This window comes from Carassius carassius, chromosome 1 (genome assembly GCF_963082965.1).
Source record: "Carassius carassius chromosome 1, fCarCar2.1, whole genome shotgun sequence".
NCBI lineage: Eukaryota > Metazoa > Chordata > Actinopteri > Cypriniformes > Cyprinidae > Carassius > Carassius carassius.
This window is the reverse complement of record NC_081755.1, coordinates 50,157,815-50,182,431: the sequence shown is the minus strand read 5'-3', so window position 1 is coordinate 50,182,431 and position 24,617 is coordinate 50,157,815. Positions and strand designations below refer to the sequence as shown.

Sequence of the window (24,617 nt, the reverse complement as noted above, 5' to 3'; positions counted from 1 at the left end):
CAACCCACTAGGGGGCCGCGGACCACAGGTTGAAATCCACTGCTCTAGACTCTGGGACCCTGATATCCAAAGGAAATGCAAAATTTACTTTCATCAGAGAAAATCACTTTGAACCACTCAGCAGCAGTCCAGACCTTTTTGAAGCAAGACGCTTCTGACGGTGTCTGTTGTTCAAGAGTGGCTTGACACAAGGAATGCGACAGCTGAAACCCATGTCTTGCATACGTCTGTGTGTAGTGGTTCTTGAAGCACTGACTCCAGCTGCAGTCCACTCTATGTGAATCTCCCCCACATTTTTGAATGGGTTTTGTTTCACAATCCTCTCCAGGGTACGGTTATCCCTATTCCTTGTACACTTTTTATCTACCACATCTTTTTCTTCCCTCCACTTCTCTATTAATATGCTTGGACACAGAGCCCTGTGAACAGCCAGCCTCTTTTGCAATGGCCTTTTGTGTCTTGCCCTCTTTTTTGCAAGGTGTCAGTGGTTGTCTTTTGGAGAACTATCAAGTCAGCAGTCTTCCCCATTATTGTGTAGCCTAAAGAACTAGACTGAGAGACCATTTAAAGGCTTTGCAGGTGTTTTGAGTTAATTAACTGATTAGAGTGTGGCACCAGGTGTCTTCAATATTGAACCTTTTCACAATATTGAAATTTTCTGTGATACTGAATTTGGGATTTTCCTTATTTGTCAGTTATAAACATCAAAATTAAAAGAAATAAACATTTGAAATATATCAGTCTGTGTCTAATTAATGAATATAATATACAAGTTTCACTTTTTGAATGGAATTAGTGAAATCAACTTTTTGATGATATGCTAATTATTTGACCAGCACCTGTATAGATACATATATTAGGGGATATAAATATTTTATTCTGGAGAGTTTGTGTTTGCATTAAATAGTTAGTTTACCAAAAAATGAAAATTAGAAAGAAGAAAGTCATATACACCTATATACACCTAGGATGCCTCGAGGTAAAACACATGCTAATTTTCCTTTTTGGGTGAACTAACCCTTTAATGAGGAAAAAGACTGCATGATCTGAATCTTTTAATGCTGGTGTGTTTTATGTTTTCATTTATTAATATATAGTATAATAATCACTCAGATTTTCTTGTGTTTCAGGTTCCAGTGAAGTGAATGAAACTCATGTGTTCATCAGTTCTGGTGAAAATGTCCGTCTGCCTTGTAATAATGCTCTTCATGACTGTAAATCAACTACATGGATCAATAACAGATTCAGTCGTTCAGCAATAGTTGAACTGATTAATTCAGGGAGAAAGAAGACAGACACAGAGAGTCATGAGAGACTGAGTCTGGGGTCTGACTGCTCTCTGAACATCAAGAGCGTCACAAAAGAAGATTGTGGATCTTACATCTGCAGACAATATGTGAATAATGAACAACAGGGAACCGATGCTCGTGTTTTTCTGCATGTACTTCATGGTAATTTAACGATTATATAGTCACTTTAAAAAGGAAAAATTCTACATTTAACTTCTCGTGATGATTGAATAGTCAGATGTTTTTGTTATTTTGTTTCAGGCTCTTCATCATCTTCATCATCCTCACAGACTGAGATCAGTGCAGGTTGCTCTGTGACTCTCTCCTGTCAGTTGTATTCATATTCATATGCTGGAGTCTCTTGTGATGACTTGATCCGTTTTGAGGGAATTGATCTGTTCTGGCTGAATCAGGCTGGTGTTAAACTGACGAGATCAGACTCCAGATATCAGATATCAGCTCCAGATCACTGTATCATCTCTCTGAATACAACAATCCTGAATAAAGATCACAACAGAGAGTGGAGATGTGCAGTTACTTACAGAGATCAACTCCAGACCTCAGTCACATACACTGTCAAGATCTCAGGTGAGAAAACAATCTCATGATCAGATGTGGAAAATCTTAGATGTGCTAATATAATGATAGATAATTTTACTTATCTTGTGTGTTATCTAAATAAAATCTTCTACATTTTGATACATCTGGACTGTAGCATTCCCAGCTGAACAGATGCACTTTACTCTCAGAAACTGACGTTTAAAAAGGGTTTCATCTTCAAAAACACCATTAGAGCTGAATAAAACAAACAAAGAAACAAAGTGTCATTAGACATCTTCCTGCAAATTATAAATAAATGTCCAAAACAAATCTATAAACAAATAGATACACAGTTGCAATCTGAAAGGCCTACATCATAAATTGTGTAACAATAAATTAAATGTTTAATATTTTAAATAGTTTAATATCTAATGTAATAACATTGCCTTACTCTACTGTAGTAAATAATTAAATGAAATGTCAGCGTTAATTAATTTTGGTACCATTGATGACATCAAATTAGTGAAAAAACATAAAACATATAAAATGACCAAATAAAGACCTGATTTACTGTAAAATAATCTATCTGGAGTGCATACCAAGAAAACTGTAACACTGACGTGGAAATAATACAGTGTTCTGCTTAAGACAGTAACATTAAATCACACTCTGTCTGAATAACAACATTAGTAAGTGAACTGGACATCACTGATATTACAAACTTGCATATATGCTAACGACCAGCTAAACCTTAATTAATACCTTCAGAGAAGATTGCTAAAATAAACACTTCAAAGTTTACCACACAGCATGAAATTAAAATGGCACCTCATGCACTTCATCAGACAGGAGCTAAAAGACAAGGAGGAAGCTTTTAAGTGTATATTTGTAGAGCGTGCACCCAAAAGTTCATCTTTCTTTTCTGGTAACATTAATCAGAAGGACGCTTCATACGCTCTTGAAAATACAAACAGGAACACAATGTCCACTTTAAGCACTATGCGAAAATCACCAGGCAACCAAAACAAACAAATAAATAGTTCTTAAGTGACCTTTCTTGATTATTGCTCTGTGGCTGGAAGTGAAGCTGTCAACCCACTTCAATGATTAGGTCATTTACATGAACAAACATTCTTCTTTCCAGCTCGAGCTGATTCAGAAACAGCAGTGACTTCAGTCCACATCACAAAAACACCAGCAACTACTACAACAGGTACAGTAAAAAAAAATACACACCACTGAATCCTCTATTGTCCATGTTAACAAATACATGTCATCACTTAAACTTAAACTGAAAGAGATGTTTAAATAAAGTGTCAAAGGAAAGACCTGTTAAAGATGAGATATTTGGGGCTTTACACAGAGTTTTGTTCTGAAGAGTTGAGCGTGTGGTTAGTTTATGAGAGATGTCAATGGTTTTATTGGTTTTACATGATCAAGTAAAACAATGTAAAACCAAACAATTATATGTATTTTATAATGTTTTATTGTTTTTCATTGCATGTATCTTGTCTAATAATAATTAACTGGCTGAGCTAATGATTAACGGTTCTAGACATCAGATACATTAGCTCTATAAGATCCTCCATTAACCCTCTCTCGAGCCCCTAAGATAACAGCTTTACAGAAAAAATACTTCTTTGCCTTGACATTTATCATTGGACACATGGTCTGTTCTGGGAGACACTCTCAGAGAAAATCACTTTGAACCACTCAGCAGCAGTCCAGACCTTTTTGAAGCAAGACGCTTCTGACGGTGTCTGTTGTTCAAGAGTGGCTTGACACAAGGAATGCGACAGCTGAAACCCATGTCTTGCATACGTCTGTGTGTAGTGGTTCTTGAAGCACTGACTCCAGCTGCAGTCCACTCTATGTGAATCTCCCCCACATTTTTGAATGGGTTTTGTTTCACAATCCTCTCCAGTGTACGGTTATCCCTATTCCTTGTACACTTTTTATCTACCACATCTTTTTCTTCCCTCCACTTCTCTATTAATATGCTTGGACACAGAGCCCTGTGAACAGCCAGCCTCTTTTGCAATGGCCTTTTGTGTCTTGCCCTCTTTTTTGCAAGGTGTCAGTGGTTGTCTTTTGGAGAACTATCAAGTCAGCAGTCTTCCCCATTATTGTGTAGCCTAAAGAACTAGACTGAGAGACCATTTAAAGGCTTTGCAGGTGTTTTGAGTTAATTAACTGATTAGAGTGTGGCACCAGGTGTCTTCAATATTGAACCTTTTCACAATATTGAAATTTTCTGTGATACTGAATTTGGGATTTTCCTTATTTGTCAGTTATAAACATCAAAATTAAAAGAAATAAACATTTGAAATATATCAGTCTGTGTCTAATTAATGAATATAATATACAAGTTTCACTTTTTGAATGGAATTAGTGAAATCAACTTTTTGATGATATGCTAATTATTTGACCAGCACCTGTATAGATACATATATTAGGGGATATAAATATTTTATTCTGGAGAGTTTGTGTTTGCATTAAATAGTTAGTTTACCAAAAAATGAAAATTAGAAAGAAGAAAGTCATATACACCTATATACACCTAGGATGCCTCGAGGTAAAACACATGCTAATTTTCCTTTTTGGGTGAACTAACCCTTTAATGAGGAAAAAGACTGCATGATCTGAATCTTTTAATGCTGGTGTGTTTTATGTTTTCATTTATTAATATATAGTATAATAATCACTCAGATTTTCTTGTGTTTCAGGTTCCAGTGAAGTGAATGAAACTCATGTGTTCATCAGTTCTGGTGAAAATGTCCGTCTGCCTTGTAATAATGCTCTTCATGACTGTAAATCAACTACATGGATCAATAACAGATTCAGTCGTTCAGCAATAGTTGAACTGATTAATTCAGGGAGAAAGAAGACAGACACAGAGAGTCATGAGAGACTGAGTCTGGGGTCTGACTGCTCTCTGAACATCAAGAGCGTCACAAAAGAAGATTGTGGATCTTACATCTGCAGACAATATGTGAATAATGAACAACAGGGAACCGATGCTCGTGTTTTTCTGCATGTACTTCATGGTAATTTAACGATTATATAGTCACTTTAAAAAGGAAAAATTCTACATTTAACTTCTCGTGATGATTGAATAGTCAGATGTTTTTGTTATTTTGTTTCAGGCTCTTCATCATCTTCATCATCCTCACAGACTGAGATCAGTGCAGGTTGCTCTGTGACTCTCTCCTGTCAGTTGTATTCATATTCATATGCTGGAGTCTCTTGTGATGACTTGATCCGTTTTGAGGGAATTGATCTGTTCTGGCTGAATCAGGCTGGTGTTAAACTGACGAGATCAGACTCCAGATATCAGATATCAGCTCCAGATCACTGTATCATCTCTCTGAATACAACAATCCTGAATAAAGATCACAACAGAGAGTGGAGATGTGCAGTTACTTACAGAGATCAACTCCAGACCTCAGTCACATACACTGTCAAGATCTCAGGTGAGAAAACAATCTCATGATCAGATGTGGAAAATCTTAGATGTGCTAATATAATGATAGATAATTTTACTTATCTTGTGTGTTATCTAAATAAAATCTTCTACATTTTGATACATCTGGACTGTAGCATTCCCAGCTGAACAGATGCACTTTACTCTCAGAAACTGACGTTTAAAAAGGGTTTCATCTTCAAAAACACCATTAGAGCTGAATAAAACAAACAAAGAAACAAAGTGTCATTAGACATCTTCCTGCAAATTATAAATAAATGTCCAAAACAAATCTATAAACAAATAGATACACAGTTGCAATCTGAAAGGCCTACATCATAAATTGTGTAACAATAAATTAAATGTTTAATATTTTAAATAGTTTAATATCTAATGTAATAACATTGCCTTACTCTACTGTAGTAAATAATTAAATGAAATGTCAGCGTTAATTAATTTTGGTACCATTGATGACATCAAATTAGTGAAAAAACATAAAACATATAAAATGACCAAATAAAGACCTGATTTACTGTAAAATAATCTATCTGGAGTGCATACCAAGAAAACTGTAACACTGACGTGGAAATAATACAGTGTTCTGCTTAAGACAGTAACATTAAATCACACTCTGTCTGAATAACAACATTAGTAAGTGAACTGGACATCACTGATATTACAAACTTGCATATATGCTAACGACCAGCTAAACCTTAATTAATACCTTCAGAGAAGATTGCTAAAATAAACACTTCAAAGTTTACCACACAGCATGAAATTAAAATGGCACCTCATGCACTTCATCAGACAGGAGCTAAAAGACAAGGAGGAAGCTTTTAAGTGTATATTTGTAGAGCGTGCACCCAAAAGTTCATCTTTCTTTTCTGGTAACATTAATCAGAAGGACGCTTCATACGCTCTTGAAAATACAAACAGGAACACAATGTCCACTTTAAGCACTATGCGAAAATCACCAGGCAACCAAAACAAACAAATAAATAGTTCTTAAGTGACCTTTCTTGATTATTGCTCTGTGGCTGGAAGTGAAGCTGTCAACCCACTTCAATGATTAGGTCATTTACATGAACAAACATTCTTCTTTCCAGCTCGAGCTGATTCAGAAACAGCAGTGACTTCAGTCCACATCACAAAAACACCAGCAACTACTACAACAGGTACAGTAAAAAAAAATACACACCACTGAATCCTCTATTGTCCATGTTAACAAATACATGTCATCACTTAAACTTAAACTGAAAGAGATGTTTAAATAAAGTGTCAAAGGAAAGACCTGTTAAAGATGAGATATTTGGGGCTTTACACAGAGTTTTGTTCTGAAGAGTTGAGCGTGTGGTTAGTTTATGAGAGATGTCAATGGTTTTATTGGTTTTACATGATCAAGTAAAACAATGTAAAACCAAACAATTATATGTATTTTATAATGTTTTATTGTTTTTCATTGCATGTATCTTGTCTAATAATAATTAACTGGCTGAGCTAATGATTAACGGTTCTAGACATCAGATACATTAGCTCTATAAGATCCTCCATTAACCCTCTCTCGAGCCCCTAAGATAACAGCTTTACAGAAAAAATACTTCTTTGCCTTGACATTTATCATTGGACACATGGTCTGTTCTGGGAGACACTCTTTTCAAACAAATGTAGATTAGAGAACAAATTCAGAGATCAGTTTGACTCTCTGGCGGTTTAATACAAATTGAAACTGTGAAATAGTAGTGATCTAAACCATAAAATGTATAAAAAGACTTATGACCTCATATCTCATTCACCAGGGAGAAAACATTACTTTACAAACAGAGCATGATATTACATTTACATTTATTCATTTAGCAGACGCTTTTATCCAAAGCGACTTAAAAATGAGGAAAGTGGAAACAATCAAAAACAACAAAAGAGCAATGATATACAAGTGCTATAACAAGTCTCAGTTAGGTTAACACAGTACATGTAGTAAGGGCTTTTAAATAATATAATAAATAAAAAGAAAACAGATAGAATAGAAAAAGAATAGAGCAAGCTAGTGATAGAGGTCTAGAGGTATATATATATATATATATATATATATAGATACACTCACCTAAAGGATTATTAGGAACACCTGTTCAATTATCTAATTAACCAATCATATGGCAGTTGCTTCAATGTATTTAGGGGTGTGGTCCTGGTCAAGACCATCTCCTGAACTCCAAACTGAATGTCAGAATGGGAAAGAAAGGTGATTTAAGCAATTTTGAGCGTGGCATGGTTGTTGGTGCCAGTCGGGCCGGTCTGAGTATTTCACAATCTGCTCAGTTACTGGGATTTTCATGCACAACCATTTCTAGGGTTTACAAAGAATGCTGTGAAAAGGGAAAAACATCCAGTATGCGGCAGTCCTGTGGGTGAAAATGCCTTGTTGATGCTAGAGGTCAGAGGAGGATGGGCCGACTGATTCAAGCTGATAGAAGAGCAACTTTGACTGAAATAACCACTCGTTACAACCGAGGTATGCAGCAAAGCATTTGTGAAGCCACAACACACATAACCTTGAGGCGCATGGGCTACAACAGCAGAAGACCCCACCGGGTACCACTCATCTCCACTACAAATAGGAAAAAAAGGCTACAATTTGCACGAGCTCACCCAAATTGGACAGTTGAAGACTGGAAAAATGTTGCCTGGTCTGATGAGTCTCTGATGATTTCTGTTGAGACATTCAGATGGTAGAGTCAGAATTTGGCATAAACAGAATGAGAACATGAATCCATCATGCCTTGTTACCACTGTGCAGGCTGGTGGTGGTGTAATGGTGTGAGGGATGTTTTCTTGGCACACTTTAGGCCCCTTAGTGCCAATTGGGCATCGTTTAAATGCCACGGCCAACCTGAGCATTGTTTTGACCATGTCCATCCCTTTATGAGCACCATATACCCATCCTCTGATGGCTACTTCCAGCAGGATAATGCACCATGTCACAAAGCTCGAATCATTTCAAATTGGTTTCTTGAACATGGCAATGAGGTCACTGTACTAAAATAACCCCCACAGTCACCAGATCTCAACCCAATAGAGCATCTTTGGGATGTGGTGGAACAGCAGCTTCGTGCCCTGGATGTGCATCCCACAAATCTCCATCAACTGCAGGATGCTATCCTATCAATATGGGCCAACATCTCTAAAGAATGCTTTCAGCACCTTGTTGAATCAGTGCCACGTAGAATTAAGGCAGTTCTGAAGGCGAAACGGGGTCAAACACAGCATTAGTATGGTGTTCCTAATAATCCTTTAGATATATATACATATAAAAAAATGGCATTTAGTTGGCTTGACATTGGATGTTCGAGAATCTCAAATTTAGGGACCGTCTCTAAAGTTACATGCGGTATTGGCATACACTTTTCTAACGTCAGTAGCATTTGAGGAGAATGACTTACAGTCATAAAAACAACTGGAATTGTTTATCCCAGGTGTCAGATATCATGCACAATTGAACTGAATGTTTGATATTTATTAAAATAAATTGGAAATCAAATGTAAATTATGCTACCAAATTATTTTTACCATGGGCTCAAACGCAAATTTGAAGCTAAATAGCATTTGAGGAGAAAGGCTTGCAGTCATAAAACAATTGTAATGTGTTCATTTAGGTGTCAGTGTATGTATAAAATGTACATGCACACCTTATACATTTTTAATATACATTAAAATAAATTTTAAATCATTTAGGTAAAAACGAGGCCCGATTATGACTTTCAGGCACATTCATGTGAAAGTTTTTATTTTTTTCAGGTTCCATTACGAAAATAGTTTTTAACAATAAAACAACCCATGGTTTTAACAATAACACCACAAATCATCTTCTTGTAGCCGTGGTAACTGCAAATTAACCATGGTTTTGTTACTTCAAATAATAATTTACAAAGAAGTATCTGTATAGCCATCCATTAATAGCCTTTAAATGACTTAAAATGCATTATATAAAAAAAACTATGAGGCAATAATGATTGGTTAATAATTACACTGTTAAAATACATAATATAGGCAAATACAAAATAAACAATTTCTTTATATGTTATTACAAATGCCTGCAAAGTGAGCCAAATGTCATTCAATTGCTGCTGTTACACTTACAGGACAATCAAATCCTTCTTTAAGGCTACTGACCAAACATTTAATTCAAATATTCACTTAATCTTTAATTTTTGGCCACCTTTTGCTATAGATGACACAGCCTTTATAATTTCTTCAACAAAGTGCATATCACAACCCTTACAAAAATATACCATAGTTTTATCATACAGGAGTAAAACTGATTAAATTCCTTTTGCATGATTTCTGAATGCTTGAGACTATAAAATAAATTAGAGTAATAATAAAGTTATAGCCATAGGAAAATGTTGAGAGCTACAATTGTAATTTGTAAATAATAAAATGTATTCATTTACTTTTTTATTTGATTAAATTTAAAGTTCTATTGTCATCCCTATAGTAGGTGTTTTTTTTCATCATCATATTTGACAACAATACAATCCTCCTTAGGGCACCCATTTGGCCAGCCGCTGCCCTGATGGCTAAGGACTCAGCTGCTCTGATTGAGTTGGGGAGGTCATTCCACCAGGAGAAAACATTTAATTTAAAAGTCTGTAAAAGTGACTTTGTGCTTCTTTGGGATGGCACAATCAAGCGACGTTCACTTGCAGAATGCAAGCTTCTAGAGGCACATAAGTCTGAAGTGATGAATTTAGGTAAATGGGTGCAGAGCCAGTGGTAGTTTTGTAGGCAAACATCAATGCCTTGAATTTTATGCGAGCAGCTATTGGAAGCCAGTGCAAATTGATAAACTGAGGTGTGACGTGTATTCTTTTCAGCTCATTACAAATTTATCTTGCTGCCACATTCTGGATTAATTGTAAATAATAATTATTACAATAATAACACTTCCATTCTCACTTTGTCTGCAATATTATAATGAATGGGTGTATACAGGGTGTGTAGAGGTTAGATAAAACATATTTTGACAGACACACAGCACAGGACAGCCTATCGTCATCCTCAGACCGAGTAATGCGTTTAGAAACCAGGGTTACAGGCTTCAGCAGCACATTAACATTCAACACGCAGAGTGTGATGAGAGTTAAACACTCTTTCAGACAGATCTGTGAAAACTTTTTAATTAACAGAGTAATTAAGTTCATTTTATCCTAGAAAGACATTAAATTAACAGCTGTCTAAAGCTTAAATACAGTATAACTCTCAAAATAATAAAAACATCCAATGATACAGTGTACAGATGATCAGTGAACAAACTTCAGCCGAGAAACATGATCCATTTCTAGATTTCCAGAAACTGATCAATGATCACTAAGAACATGACTTTACATTATGTTCTGAGAGCGATATTCGTTTGTTAATGAACTGTTGAAAAAAAAACACACTAGTAAAATAGAGATAAGATGAATGTTTATTACTTCAATGCTTTTTCCCAAAATGTGGTGTATATGAACTATGAACTTTCATTGTATGTCAATGATAGAATTGAAGATTAGAGCTTAAATGTTTAAACTCATAAAGTGAGCATTTATTAAACATACAAAGTCATTCTATGTTAGTGTGAACAGCTTTCAGCAGCATAACTGATATAAACTTTTGGACTACAGCACTGTGTTAAAGAAATTAATGCTCTCTTAATGCTGTCTTCATGCACTAATGTATGATATTTCTATTTTCCATCATGTTTTAATAGTTGTAACGTCCACTACAGTAACAACAATGAATCCAGACACTGCACCAAACTCTCTGAATCAGGGAGTGTTTGTATATCCTCCTCATTTCAGATGCTGAATTCACACTAGAATCACAATCTTCATTTCAGACACTGAATTCACACTAGAATCACAATCTTCATTTCAGACACTGAATTCACACTAGAATCACAATCTTCATTTCAGACACTGAATTCACACTGGAATCACAATCTTCATTTATAGACACTGAATTCACACTAGAATCACTATCTTCATTTCAGACACTGAATTCACACTAGAATCACAATCTTCATTTAAGACACTGAATTCACACTAGAATCACAATCTTCATTTCAGACACTGAATTCACACTAGAATCACAATCTTCATTTATAGACACTGAATTCACACTAGAATCACAATCTTCATTTCAGACACTGAACTCACACTAGAATCACAATCTTCATTTCAGACACTGAATTCACACTAGAATCACAATCTTCATTTCAGACACTGAATCCACACTAGAATCACAAACTTCATTTCAGACACTGAATTCACACTAGAATAACTAACTTCATTTCAGACACTGAATTCACACTAGAATCACAATCTTCATTTCAGACACTGAATTAACACTAGAATCACTATCTTCATTACAGACACTGAATTCACACTAGAATCACAATCTTCATTTATAGACACTGAATTCACACTAGAATCACAATCTTCATTTCAGACACTGAATTCACACTAGAATCACAATCTTCATTTCAGACACTGAATCCACACTAGAATCACAATCTTTATTTATAGACACTGAATTCACCCTAGAATCACAATCTTCAGTTCAGACACTGAACTCACACTAGAATCACTATCTTCATTTCAGACACTGAATTCACACTAGAATCACTATCTTCATTACAGACACTGAATTCACACTAGAATCACAATCTTCATTTATAGACACTGAATTCACACTAGAATCACAATCTTCATTTCAGACACTGAATCCACACTAGAATCACAAACTTCATTTCAGACACTGAATTCACACTACAATCACAATCTTCATTTCAGACACTGAATTCACACTAGAATCACTATCTTCATTTCAGACACTGAATTCACACTAGAATCACAATCTTCATTTCAGACACTGAATTCACACTAGAGTCACAATCTTCATTTATAGACACTGAATTCACCATAGAATCACAATCTTCAGTTCAGACACTGAACTCACACTAGAATCACTATCTTCATTTCAGACACTGAATTCACACTAGAATCACAATCTTCATTTCAGACACTGAATTCACACTAGAATCACAATCTTCATTTCAGACACTGAATTCACACTGGAATCACAATCTTCATTTATAGACACTGAATTCACACTAGAATCACTATCTTCATTTCAGACACTGAATTCACACTAGAATCACAATCTTCATTTAAGACACTGAATTCACACTAGAATCACAATCTTCATTTCAGACACTGAATTCACACTAGAATCACAATCTTCATTTATAGACACTGAATTCACACTAGAATCACAATCTTCATTTCAGACACTGAACTCACACTAGAATCACAATCTTCATTTCAGACACTGAATTCACACTAGAATCACAATCTTCATTTCAGACACTGAATCCACACTAGAATCACAAACTTCATTTCAGACACTGAATTCACACTAGAATAACTAACTTCATTTCAGACACTGAATTCACACTAGAATCACAATCTTCATTTCAGACACTGAATTAACACTAGAATCACTATCTTCATTACAGACACTGAATTCACACTAGAATCACAATCTTCATTTATAGACACTGAATTCACACTAGAATCACAATCTTCATTTCAGACACTGAATTCACACTAGAATCACAATCTTCATTTCAGACACTGAATCCACACTAGAATCACAATCTTTATTTATAGACACTGAATTCACCCTAGAATCACAATCTTCAGTTCAGACACTGAACTCACACTAGAATCACTATCTTCATTTCAGACACTGAATTCACACTAGAATCACTATCTTCATTACAGACACTGAATTCACACTAGAATCACAATCTTCATTTATAGACACTGAATTCACACTAGAATCACAATCTTCATTTCAGACACTGAATCCACACTAGAATCACAAACTTCATTTCAGACACTGAATTCACACTAGAATCACAATCTTCATTTCAGACACTGAATTCACACTAGAATCACTAACTTCATTTCAGACACTGAATTCACACTAGAATCAGAATCTTCATTTCAGACACTGAATTCACACTAGAGTCACAATCTTCATTTATAGACACTGAATTCACCCTAGAATCACAATCTTCAGTTCAGACACTGAACTCACACTAGAATCACTATCTTCATTTCAGACACTGAATTCACACTAGAATCACACTAGAATCTAAATGTAGTCCTCTCTGGAGTTATTAGAGCAGCTGAACACAAACTTTAACTCAAGCCATGCTTCATTTGTAATTTATATACTCATGTTCTTCATCTACAATCCTTAAACATGAAAAATAATACTGTTATGTGAAAAGTAACTTTATTAAATATCAAAGAGATATTTCTCACCCAGATGATCTTACGCAATCATGTCTACAAACAATTATCTGGAAAGCAAATAAAACACTGTTTATCATTTCATTCCCAGTTTCACAGATTGAGTCTGTTTTTTCTCATCTTTCCCACAGTGATTGAGATTATTGTTAAGTTTGCAGTGTTTGCAGTGTTTGCTGCTCCTACTGTGATTCTTCTTCAGATCATCTGTGACAGAAGAGCTGGTGAGTTTTTATATGAAACAATATTTAGAACAGCAAACATTTACAGAGGATTATCCATTGTTTTATTTATGTTTTTTTTTATCTCAGAAAACAAAGAAAAACCCTGACCGCTTTGAGGAAATGATGACATCCATTTTATTTATTTTTTTTATTTTTTTTTACAAATAACTGGCAAGCTGCATTTTGATTAATATGGAGTTAATTGATATTTGCATGCAGTGTTTATAATTATTGTCTTGTTATTAATTAATAATTAATGTTCATAATAATTGATATAACTTTATTGTGGTTGGTTCAGAAATCCATTTTGATAAACTAATGACTTCCACATACTTCACCTGCGCTACAAGAGCAAATTTGGAAGGTTAGGATTTATTATTTCCCCTAAAATAATTTAAATGTAAAAATTTAAAGCTTACATTTTGTTTGAGAATAAAGATATTTGATTCTGTGCTTTTATGTTTTGCAGAGTCAATGAAAGTCTTTCCACACATGAATGGAGAGTGACTGTGAATTTATTGCTGTTTTTCTTTTTCTTTATTGGTCTGACCAGACAAATCCCATGTGAAAATCCGGACAGTCGTGATGGTGTGAACAGGAGTTAACAGATACCAATCAACCAACATCCTGTCGCTCATCATGACTGTTAGGAAACTAACTGGTTTCTCCACTAAGTGCTTTTTCCACTGCATGGATCTTCATGTGTTTCTTCAGGTGACTTTTATAAACAAAACTCTTCCCGCACTGATCACTTGTGTGTTGCTTCTCTCCAGTGTGGATCCTCTCATGTGATTTCAGATTTGCTAACACACTGAATCTCTTGTCACAGTGTGAACACTTATATGGTTTCTCTCCAGTGTGTATCCTCGAGACTGTCCTCCCTCAGAAAACGACCATAAAGGTCGTATGTGCAAGCAGCTTATTACGACCTATACTTACGTTTTAAAGTTACGCGCCCTCTAGCGATCCTTTTAATTACTACACACTACAGTGTAGTTAGTGTGTCATGAAATGGCGTTTGACCGTCGTTACCAATAAAAATACAGTTTGTTTTATCATTGTATTTACTCGAGATTACTTAATACAGAAAACTGAGATGTGTAATTAAAATTTATTTATATACATTTGAATGTATTTTATGTGCTTTTTCTTTTTCAAAAAAGCCATATTGGACCACATCAAAAAAATTAAACTCTTATCAATTTTTTTTTTAAATACTTTAAATTAGGCTATAAATAAACCTAACAAAGTAAAAAAATAAAAAAAAATAAACGCTGAAATGTTTTAAAAGCACTGCAGATGATAAAACCATATATATATATATATATATATTATTTTTTTTTTTTACAATATCACCATTTAATTTTGACCTGTTTTGACCACGTTCTTGTGGTGCTGAATAAAAAAAAATCGATGAACCAAGAGGAAGATGAAGATGAAGAAAAATTAGAAGGGAGGCGTGGCCTAGGTGTTTTCCTGACAGTCGAAGGTAAGGTGGGAATTTTAAGTGTTGTTGTTGTTGTTTTTTTGTATACGTAGTCGTGTTGATTGTTTGCAATTCATGTGGAACTAAGTAAGTGCATTTTTCCGTTTCGGTTACAAATCAGTTGCGATTGCCATTTTACTCATTAAGAACGTAACGTAAGTTACGTTATTACCTTGCTACTACTATCTAGCTTGATCGCTAGCAGCATGTTGCTAGCTCACATGCAAAATCATTGGTTCTCAATTAACTATAGAAACAGGATTATTTATGGGGCCTTCCCTAAATTATCCGTTTAATTTATAAATTAAATTTGTAGCATAACATAGTTAAGATTGATGGCAAATAGTAATTAAATTATTCTATCGAGACCAATACTTGCACATGACCTATACATTGTCTGATTAATCAGATTCTCTGTTTCAAACGGCAATTTCTGTCATATTGACACAATTAATTTCAGCCTACTGTATCCCAAACTGTAAATGTTTTCTCTTTAGATTAAAAGGTAGTTTCAGCATTATACAAATATTATCAGGTAACAACAAAATCTAAATTATCATTTCAACTAGGTATGTAACATTTTAAAGAATTAAAAAAATCACTGAAGCAGTAATGGCAAAATCAGTTGACGGATTCAGGTCCTGTTCAGGTTCATTGTTATTGCCTATTTTAGACTAAGCTATAGCCACAAGTCAAGTCACCTTTTATTTATATAGCCTAATTCTAACGCTGTTTACAATACAGATTGTTTCAAATCAGCTTTACAGTGATAACCGGAAAATAATGCAACAACGTTTGTTTCTGCTTTACAGCAAATCTAGAAGAAAATAGTGTCATAGTCCAGCTTAAGTAAACATATTAATTTAGTTAATTTATGTATCTATATATTCTCATATAATTGTGTCAATTATTAAGTGTCCCTACTTCACATGCAAAATAAATAAATAATACCCGCTAATGCATTCAGATTTATAGGCACAGGTTGACAAGGACCAGTCAGTGCCCACGGTTACAGAGATCTGGTTGTTTTGACTAATCATCTCATCTGTTTGTTTTCAGGTTTTTGTACCCATCATTTATCACTGAAAAGAAATCAAATTTACAAATCAATCGGTTCTTCTAAGAGCAGTTTCTTTTTCCTACTGTCTCTCTTTCTCTATCTCTCTTTCTTTTTCTTGTTTATCTCTTTCCCTTTTTGTATTTCTTTGTGCTTTTACTTTGTCCTTTAATTATTATTAAAAAAACTTCTACAAATGGCATCAGAGTCATTAAAACAATTTAATGAATGGCTGGAAGCGGCAAAAACCATGGCTGATGAGTTGGAAACCCAAAAAGTAAAGTTTTTCATACATTATTTCTCTATTATAGTATTTACCTAAAAAAACTTTTTTAAATGGCTCTGCACCTGCCTCCCCCAAATATATCATTTAGTTTTTACTTTTAGACTAAAAAGAAAAGGAAAAAAAAGGGAACTGAAGTCTCCAATGTTTCCTGGAGGAAGAGAGACCAGCATGGGAACATCCTACCAAAGCGTGTTTCGAAGAATCGATCTGGTCAGTAAAATATACAGGCATACTGTTGTTGTTTTCTTTGTTCGGTTTATTTATAGCCTAATTTCAAGGATTTTTTTCATTTTTTTTTCATTTTTTATAATTTAATTTGATAAGTGTTTAGGCTTTTGGTTAGCAGTAATGTTTTCTATATCATTACATTTTGTGTTTGCAGTTAAACCTGCTGGCACTAGGGAGCTCTCAGAGGTTGAGGAGGAGGTGCAAATGAATGACCTTCCGCAAGAGGTTCCAAGTCTTGGTAAGCATATTGAATTGAGAGCCTAAATAATTTCAGCCTTTATATTTAAATATAAAATGTCACATATAGGCAACTGTCAAAAGTATGTAATGCCCATTTCCATCATGCATATGAAGTGACAGCCATTTAAGAAATTGCTAATTTGCTTTATTAAAATGCATTATTGCAACTTGATTTTTCCTTATATTTATGATTATTATTTTTTATTATATTTTATTAATTTAGATCAACATCTTCAGAGACTAAAAACCCTGCTAACTTCTGTCACTGTCTCTGCACCAGTGGAAGTAGAAGAGACACCCACCATGTCTGCATGGACCAAAAGACAGGTCATCTCTGAAAAAAAGTTCAGGGCTGCAATGCCAGAGATTTTAAATTGCATGTTGGCTGCAGAGACAGTAACCCAGCATTGCTGTCAACAATGCAAAACTGGTAATGCTGTTGTCCGGTGCCTAGACTGTGTTCCCTCAGGAGGTCAGTTTTTCTGTTCAACGTGTGACACAGAGATCCACAGAAAAAATGTGTTCCATGATAGGGAAGCTATGTTTGATGGTTTTTTAAGACCTATTCCACCAACATCCTTTGTGGTGATTGATGAAAGTGACCAGTATCAACTCCGTGAACAAGGTATGTTCAGATAATTTAGTAGGTGTCTTCTGCAGTTTCCTTTAACTTAATTTAATTTTTTTTTTTTCTTTGTTGAGTAATTGCACATTACTGATATCACTTTCTGAAATTTTATTTACTGCAGTGTGTATGCTTCCAATTCCTCCACCGATGCAAATCTGTTCCTGCGGTCCAAACCAAGACTTCACAGTTATCCCAGGAAAGCAGACTGTCTTAGTGACTATCAACGGTATGTCTTGTCACTTCCTTCCTCTTTTTTATATCCGACCAGATGAAGTCAAGCGTAATAATGGCTTACTATTATTCTTTTGTCCTGTGCTGTACAAATACTGGTCAAATAGTAAACACATGTTTGTTTTAAGGTCCATACAACCTGTGCCTGCCTTGTATATGCTGCCCACTTTGTTCTTCCAAATGGACTCCTGGGATTAGTGACTTGCTTGAATACAGATACTGGCCAGCAACCACCAGCTGCCAAATGCTGTTCAAGTTTGATGTGTTCACATCATTTGAGCAGATTAAATTAGCTAGCCCAGCTTTATCCCAACAAGCATTCCTCAAAATGCTTGAACATCGATCTCTTTGCACTGGTCGGGTAAGGGCTCTTTTAATTTCCAAAGTTTTTGAATTCCAGACTTCAAAATCTTTTATTAACCAAAATAATACCGTCCTTCTTTCCAGATGGGTAGTATTTGTAGTGATACCTTCCATAGAGTTTTTCGAGAGTTTGCCTTCTGCAATTTTAAGAAAGAAGATCTCTGTCTGATGGAGCCCTTTAAATGCCCAGCATGCACACCAGACATGCTGGCTATTTCTGCAGATGGTAATAGAAAACATTACCGGTTCAAGAAGTCCAAAGGGTTAGTGGAATCTTTTGTTTTGTTTTGTTTTTGTTTTACAATTTAGATATAGGGTGGCACAGTGGTGCAGTGGTCTTTTTGTGTAGCCCTGCAATAGAGTGGCAGATATGTCCATGCTGCACCTCACCTCTCACCCAGGGCTAGATGGGATAGGCCATGACCTTCTAAGGGAAAAGCAAGTATAGCTATTGGTTGGATGGACTGATAGTTATTAATAAAGAAACTATTGCCGCTTTTCCACTGCACTGCACGGTACGGCACGGCTCGCTTCGGCTCGCTTTAAATAGTACCACCTCTGTTGAGGTTCCAAGCGTACCGTACCGATACTAAAATGTGACGTGAGACACTGCAGATCACTGATTGGTCAGACAGACAGAATTGTCACTACCAGCGTCATTGTATTTGCTACACGAGACACCAAACGCGCTAGATTTAAATAGCCAGTAACAGCCACTGCTGTAGCACCTGTTTTTAAACTACTTGCTTGAAGAAAGAAGAAAAAAAGAAAAAAATAGAAATGGCTGAATCATTGTAAATGAATGAAGTGCAGACTATCCTCTTGTTGGTTGCCGAGGAGCGGATCCAGCTCGCCCGGCGCAACTATACAACGATCAGTCTATAATCCCCCCACTCTGAAGCGGTACTAACTGTAGAAAAGCAAACCGAGTTAAAGTGAACCGAGCCGAGCCGTGCAGAGTACCACGTATGGGGAAAGCGAAGCGAGCCGAACTGCGCCGAACCGTACCGAGCCTTAACATGCAGTGGAAAAGCACCATATGCTGCACCTTTTTGCTATAAAATGTAACAATAATTTTGTGGCATCTGAACATATTTCTTTGACATAAAAATGTTGTCTCTAACTAGGCATTATATAGTTATACTTTTATTTGAAATTCATGGAAAGTAACAAAATCTGTCAAATGTGTGATTGCTTAACATTCAAACGTAAATACTTTTACAACTGAAAAAGGTTTTGAAAGATATAGCACTGTTTTAAACAAGTTTGTGATATTACAGTTCTATGACAGCAATCTGGTAAATTGTTCAGGAACTTTGTCTCCCTTCTGTAGTCTGAAGACATGAACAACAATAAAGATGTTATTTATTTTTGTACTTTAAACAGTATGTTTTTAACTTCTTACACAAGCTAATGCCAAAATTACAGCATTCATTTTCACAGGACAAATCAAACCTAATATACTCTAAACACAGTGTTCCAGATCAGATCAAATGTAATTCATACAGACTAAAATGTGTGGCACCTTAATGGTTAATTGTCATATTAATTTAGGTGAATATAACGTTTAATTATGATTATATAGTTGTGTTAGCGATGAATTCCTTTTATTTAACAGGACAGATGAACCATCTCTTTTTGATGGACTGTTCATCGCTCAAGATGCCAAAGTATCTGCCTTTGTTGACCAAATAAGAAGCCAAATGTTAAGTGTAAGGATTTAATCAACTCTATAACTCTTCTTTTTTTTACTTGCCCTGGGATAACATGTAACATACTGTTTATACTTTTCAGAGGACAGGTCATGATGTCTGCGGACCGGCAACATTTGCAGCAGGCAGAGAAATTTCACAGAAGTCCAGGGCCAAGGTGGATGAAGAGGGCCTTGAAATAGCAGTGTGCAGACATGGAATCTTGTTGCAAGGCTTGAATCACTACCGTGGTGAAATATATGCCTACCCAATGTTCCTGCAGAAGGAACTGGCACAAGCTGCAAATGCAACCTTCTTTTGTATGGACATTGCTTGCAGGTAGATAACCATTGACAAATGATAACTGAAGTTTTTACTGATGTTTTACCTTTATTAATCTATGCCATGCATGGGAATAACACCATGACTAGCTAAAAATCACACATTTTATATGGACTTAGAACTGTTAAAATGGCTACCATGTTATCAGTTCTACTGATACCACAGACTACCATACATATGACTACATACTGTAGTGTTATTTGATTTGTTACAGAAATTGTACAAGTCACATAGGTCCTGGTTTGTCTCCTTACCAGTTTTGCAAATTTTACCATTACAGGTACTGGCCTTATTTGGAAAAGATGGCAGAGAAGTTACCTGAGCTCCAACCACTTACCATGATGAAGCCTTTTCTATCTGTAATGCATGCCAAGGCTCACACTGGCAAATGTGAGGTACAGTGTGGGAGTTAAGTTTACGTCACAATATGTTTTATAGAAACATATCCTTGCAGCATCAGAAAATGTTTGCTTGATTTTTAGCTGATGAGTTAAATCAAGTGTGTCATATAAATGATATATAAATGTAGTGCTGGCAGTCCTCAAGGACAAGTTTAAAACCACTTATTTAGTGTGTATATATATAATATGTATAATAATATACATATAAACACACACACACACACACAATGGTTATAAACTTTTAAAACATAGTTATTACTATCAGTAATCTTACTGTTACAACAGTACTGATCATACTGGTAAAACAGCAGGGCTGTTTGTTGGATCCTAACTCATAACATTTTATATTTTCACATATTGAACATATAAAAATGTGCTCATGGCACCAAATTTAATTGAGGATACACAGACTAATAAATACGATTTGAATGATACAGGTCTTGATCTTATTTTCTGGATCAGGTTAAATGGGGCGGTAGAAGCCAGGATGGTGCAGGAAATACTGTTGGTGAAGAGGTGGAACAGGTCAATAGCTTCCTTTCAAGGGCAGCTCTTACTACAAAGTACATGACCAAGACAGGTTGGTTGAAAAAGGGTTAACTCTTGTGTTTGACACACAATGCAAGACTGTACAATTGATTTGTTCTTATCTGTTTTTTTTTTTTTTTCAAGGCAGAGGAGATATGATAACTGTGCTTGCCATGGGATGGAACCATAGGAAAGTGCAGAGTCTCCACAAGACACTGGCAAAAAGATTTGTCAAAGTAAGAAGGCTACACTGCACGTTAAGTTAACCCTCCAGGGCCTGAGGTGTTTTCTGGGCCCTGGAGATGGATGTATTTTGACATACATTCGTATTTTATGCAGCTTTGAATACTGACCTTAGACACATGTTGATTAGTGAGTATTAATCAAACGTTAAAAAATTATTAGTTGTTTACTTATATGGCAGAGGAGACACTGTAATCAAGAAAGTGGGTTATCCATTGCACTCGGGCTGTGCTGATCCCTGCGAATTCCCCAAATGTAGAATCTTGACTGCATAACTGGCAGTGGGGGGGGGGGGGGGGGGGGCTGTGATCACGCTCTCCCCTGCATTTGTTTCAGGGGCATTTGTGGTTAATTTTGTAGTGATAATGTGTTTTCAGTCATTTTTATTTTTTTAATAGACTACACAGAGAGCAGAAATAGAAGCAGCCAATCTTGAGAGTCTCAAGCAGGAGTTAAACATATCTATGGAGGATGCAGATCGGTGGGTGTGTGATGTCAAGCAATGGGCAGCCACTGGTATGTCATATAATCACTGGTGTATAAATTGGTTCTTTATTTCCATACATTAGTCTACATTTTTGTAGTGATACTGTGTTTTCTGTAATGGTCAACTTTGCTTGTTTGTGTTTTTCAAGAGAGACACAGTACTCACAAAAGCCAGGAAGAGCTCCAGAGAGAAATCGATGAGATTATTTATTCCATCCGAAGAAAGAAGCATGATCTGTATCGGCAAAATGGTATTTGCTACTACATCATTCAACTTGCATTTTGTAATTGTTTTTGTTCTCATCATTTTTTTTACCTTACAGACAGCAACCAAACAAGGCAACGCAAACGGAGGAGACTTGGTGAGCTAAAAAAGACACTCAGAGAGAAGATAGTGCTGTACAACACCATTCCTGACTGTGAAGAGAAAATTGACACCGAAGCAGCATGCAGTCTCTCTGATGATTTTATTCTGCCTTGGGAAGCACAAGGAGATGGTAAGTAATGTGTTGTGTTTTTGTGCAATTTAACACTGCCGCCCAGTAAAATTAGGTGCAACATACAGTAAAGAATAACACATTATATATTCTGTTGTAATCTCAAATATTATCTGTAATGTTCCCATATGAAGACATAGTGATAATCTGATAACACACATATCCTGTGTTACAGGATACTCCTGTAACACACATTCTATACTAGTAGTGGTCATCACTTTTTTTTAAATAAGAGCTACAATAACCAAACACATTTAGGATGAAATCCATATATATCCTGAAATAGCTAAATCCAACCCAAGCATGAAATAAATCTGCCTACAAATTAGATATCCTACATTATTCAATATGTCTTGAATAAAAAAACACGTATCTTAATACTGGGATGAGCATTTCTTTAACTTTCTGTTAAATTGTAGTGTGATGTTTCAGTTGTTGTCAGTTACGTGTATTGGCTGCATTTTTATGCATACTTAGAGATTATATAGTTAGGATATTATCTATATTACTACCCTTATACATTTTCTTTATGTATAAATAAAGTTCTTTATTAATATTATTATTAATATTATATTATTCTCACAAAATAATATTGCCTAATAATATTGCCTAATAATGTCTAATAAAGAACACTGTTAAAGACGTAAAGCTGAATATGTTGTGTGTTAGTGTTTAAAAAAATGTTTCCCTCCACTTTTATTTTCAAAAATAGTAGTGAGTCTCCGCTTGAAGAGGCGACTGTTTGACCAAGTCATGCTGGTCAGGCGCATGGATGAGGAGAAGATGATAATTGTAAAGGAGATGACTCAGCATTATCAACATCTAAAAAAAACTTTGGACAAACTGGACAGTCTCCTTCGGGAGACTAAAGAGGACATCAAGATCCATAGTATGTACGATAAATGTTTTTTATGTAAAATGTATATGTAAAAATATGTTGATGCCACTAAGCAGGATGTTATAGTTTCCTGTGAATATTGCTTCAAATCTAAAAATCACAATTCTTGCTAGCTATATTATTTTTTTGTTTGTTTTGTGTTTTTATGAAATGCTGCCTAATTATTGTTGTCAATTTTCTTCACTTTTTACTTTAGATCCGCCTAGAGAGCTGACCGAAGAGGGACACAGGGGGCTATACTGCTGCATCTTACACAAGCGCCACATTCTGCAGCAAAAACTTGCAGCAGTCACCAGCACCTATGGCAGTGTCAACACAGACCCTTCCTTCTTTACGCTGGAGGAAGATGTTGAAGAGGAGAGTGAGGACAACAGCAGTCCAGACCTTTCTGAAGAAGAGTTTTAAAGTTTTAGCACAAACATTGGAAGCATTGGATTCATCATCTTCCCAAAATCAGACTCTTGAATTTTGCGCACACACACAGACACACTCTCTCTCACACACACTCACATGCGCACACACACACACACTCAGTCTCTCTCACACAGACACACTCTCTCTCACACAGACACACTCTCTCACACAGACACACTCTCTCTCACACAGACACACTCTCTCTCACACAGACACACTCTCTCTCACACACACTCACATGCGCACACACACACACACACTCTGTCTCTCTCACACAGACACACTCTCTCTCACACACACTCACATGCACACACACACACTCTGTCTCTCTCACACAGACACACTCTCTCTCACACACACTCACATGCGCACACACACACTCTCTCTCTCACACAGACACACTCTCTCTCACACACACTCACATGCACACACACACAGACACTCTCTCTCACAAAGACACACTCTCTCTCACACACACTCACATGCGCACACACACACTCTGTCTCTCTCACACAGACACACTCTCTCTCACACACACTCTCTCTCACACACACACTCACATGTGCACACAGACGCACTCTCTCTCTCACACAGACACACTCTCTCTCACACACACTCTCACATGCCACACACACAGACACCCTCTCTCTCTCACACAGACACACTCTCTCTCACACACACTCAAACACACACAGTTATTTTTTATTACAGTTTTTTTCAATTGC

The 24,617-nt window shown here is 35.9% G+C and overlaps 1 protein-coding gene across 1 annotated transcript; it reads left to right on the top strand.

Moving 5' to 3' along the window:
* The first annotated feature begins 17,398 nt into the window (after window positions 1–17,398).
* On the top strand, window positions 17,399–23,993 carry LOC132157094 (uncharacterized). The gene is made up of 14 exons (XM_059566307.1): window positions 17,399–17,795; window positions 17,920–18,024; window positions 18,158–18,390; window positions 18,477–18,655; window positions 20,011–20,104; window positions 20,187–20,422; window positions 20,706–20,820; window positions 21,289–21,406; window positions 21,499–21,590; window positions 21,996–22,113; window positions 22,233–22,334; window positions 22,407–22,580; window positions 23,293–23,469; window positions 23,675–23,993. Exons 1-14 carry the CDS (start codon window positions 17,474–17,476, stop codon window positions 23,881–23,883), a joined length of 2,274 nt encoding a protein of 757 aa, XP_059422290.1. The 5' UTR covers window positions 17,399–17,473; the 3' UTR covers window positions 23,884–23,993.
* The last annotated feature ends 624 nt before the right edge of the window (window positions 23,994–24,617 follow it).

Excerpts from the sequence above, each read along its gene's own strand:
- LOC132157094 (XM_059566307.1), top strand. The coding sequence starts at position 17,474 with ATGTCTGCATGGACCAAAAGACAGGTCATCTCTGAAAAAAAGTTCAGG. Across the intron at positions 17,796-17,919 it reads GTATCAACTCCGTGAACAAG|TGTGTATGCTTCCAATTCCT; the intron begins GTATGTTCAGAT and ends TATTTACTGCAG. Across the intron at positions 23,470-23,674 it reads AGAGGACATCAAGATCCATA|ATCCGCCTAGAGAGCTGACC; the intron begins GTATGTACGATA and ends TTTTTACTTTAG.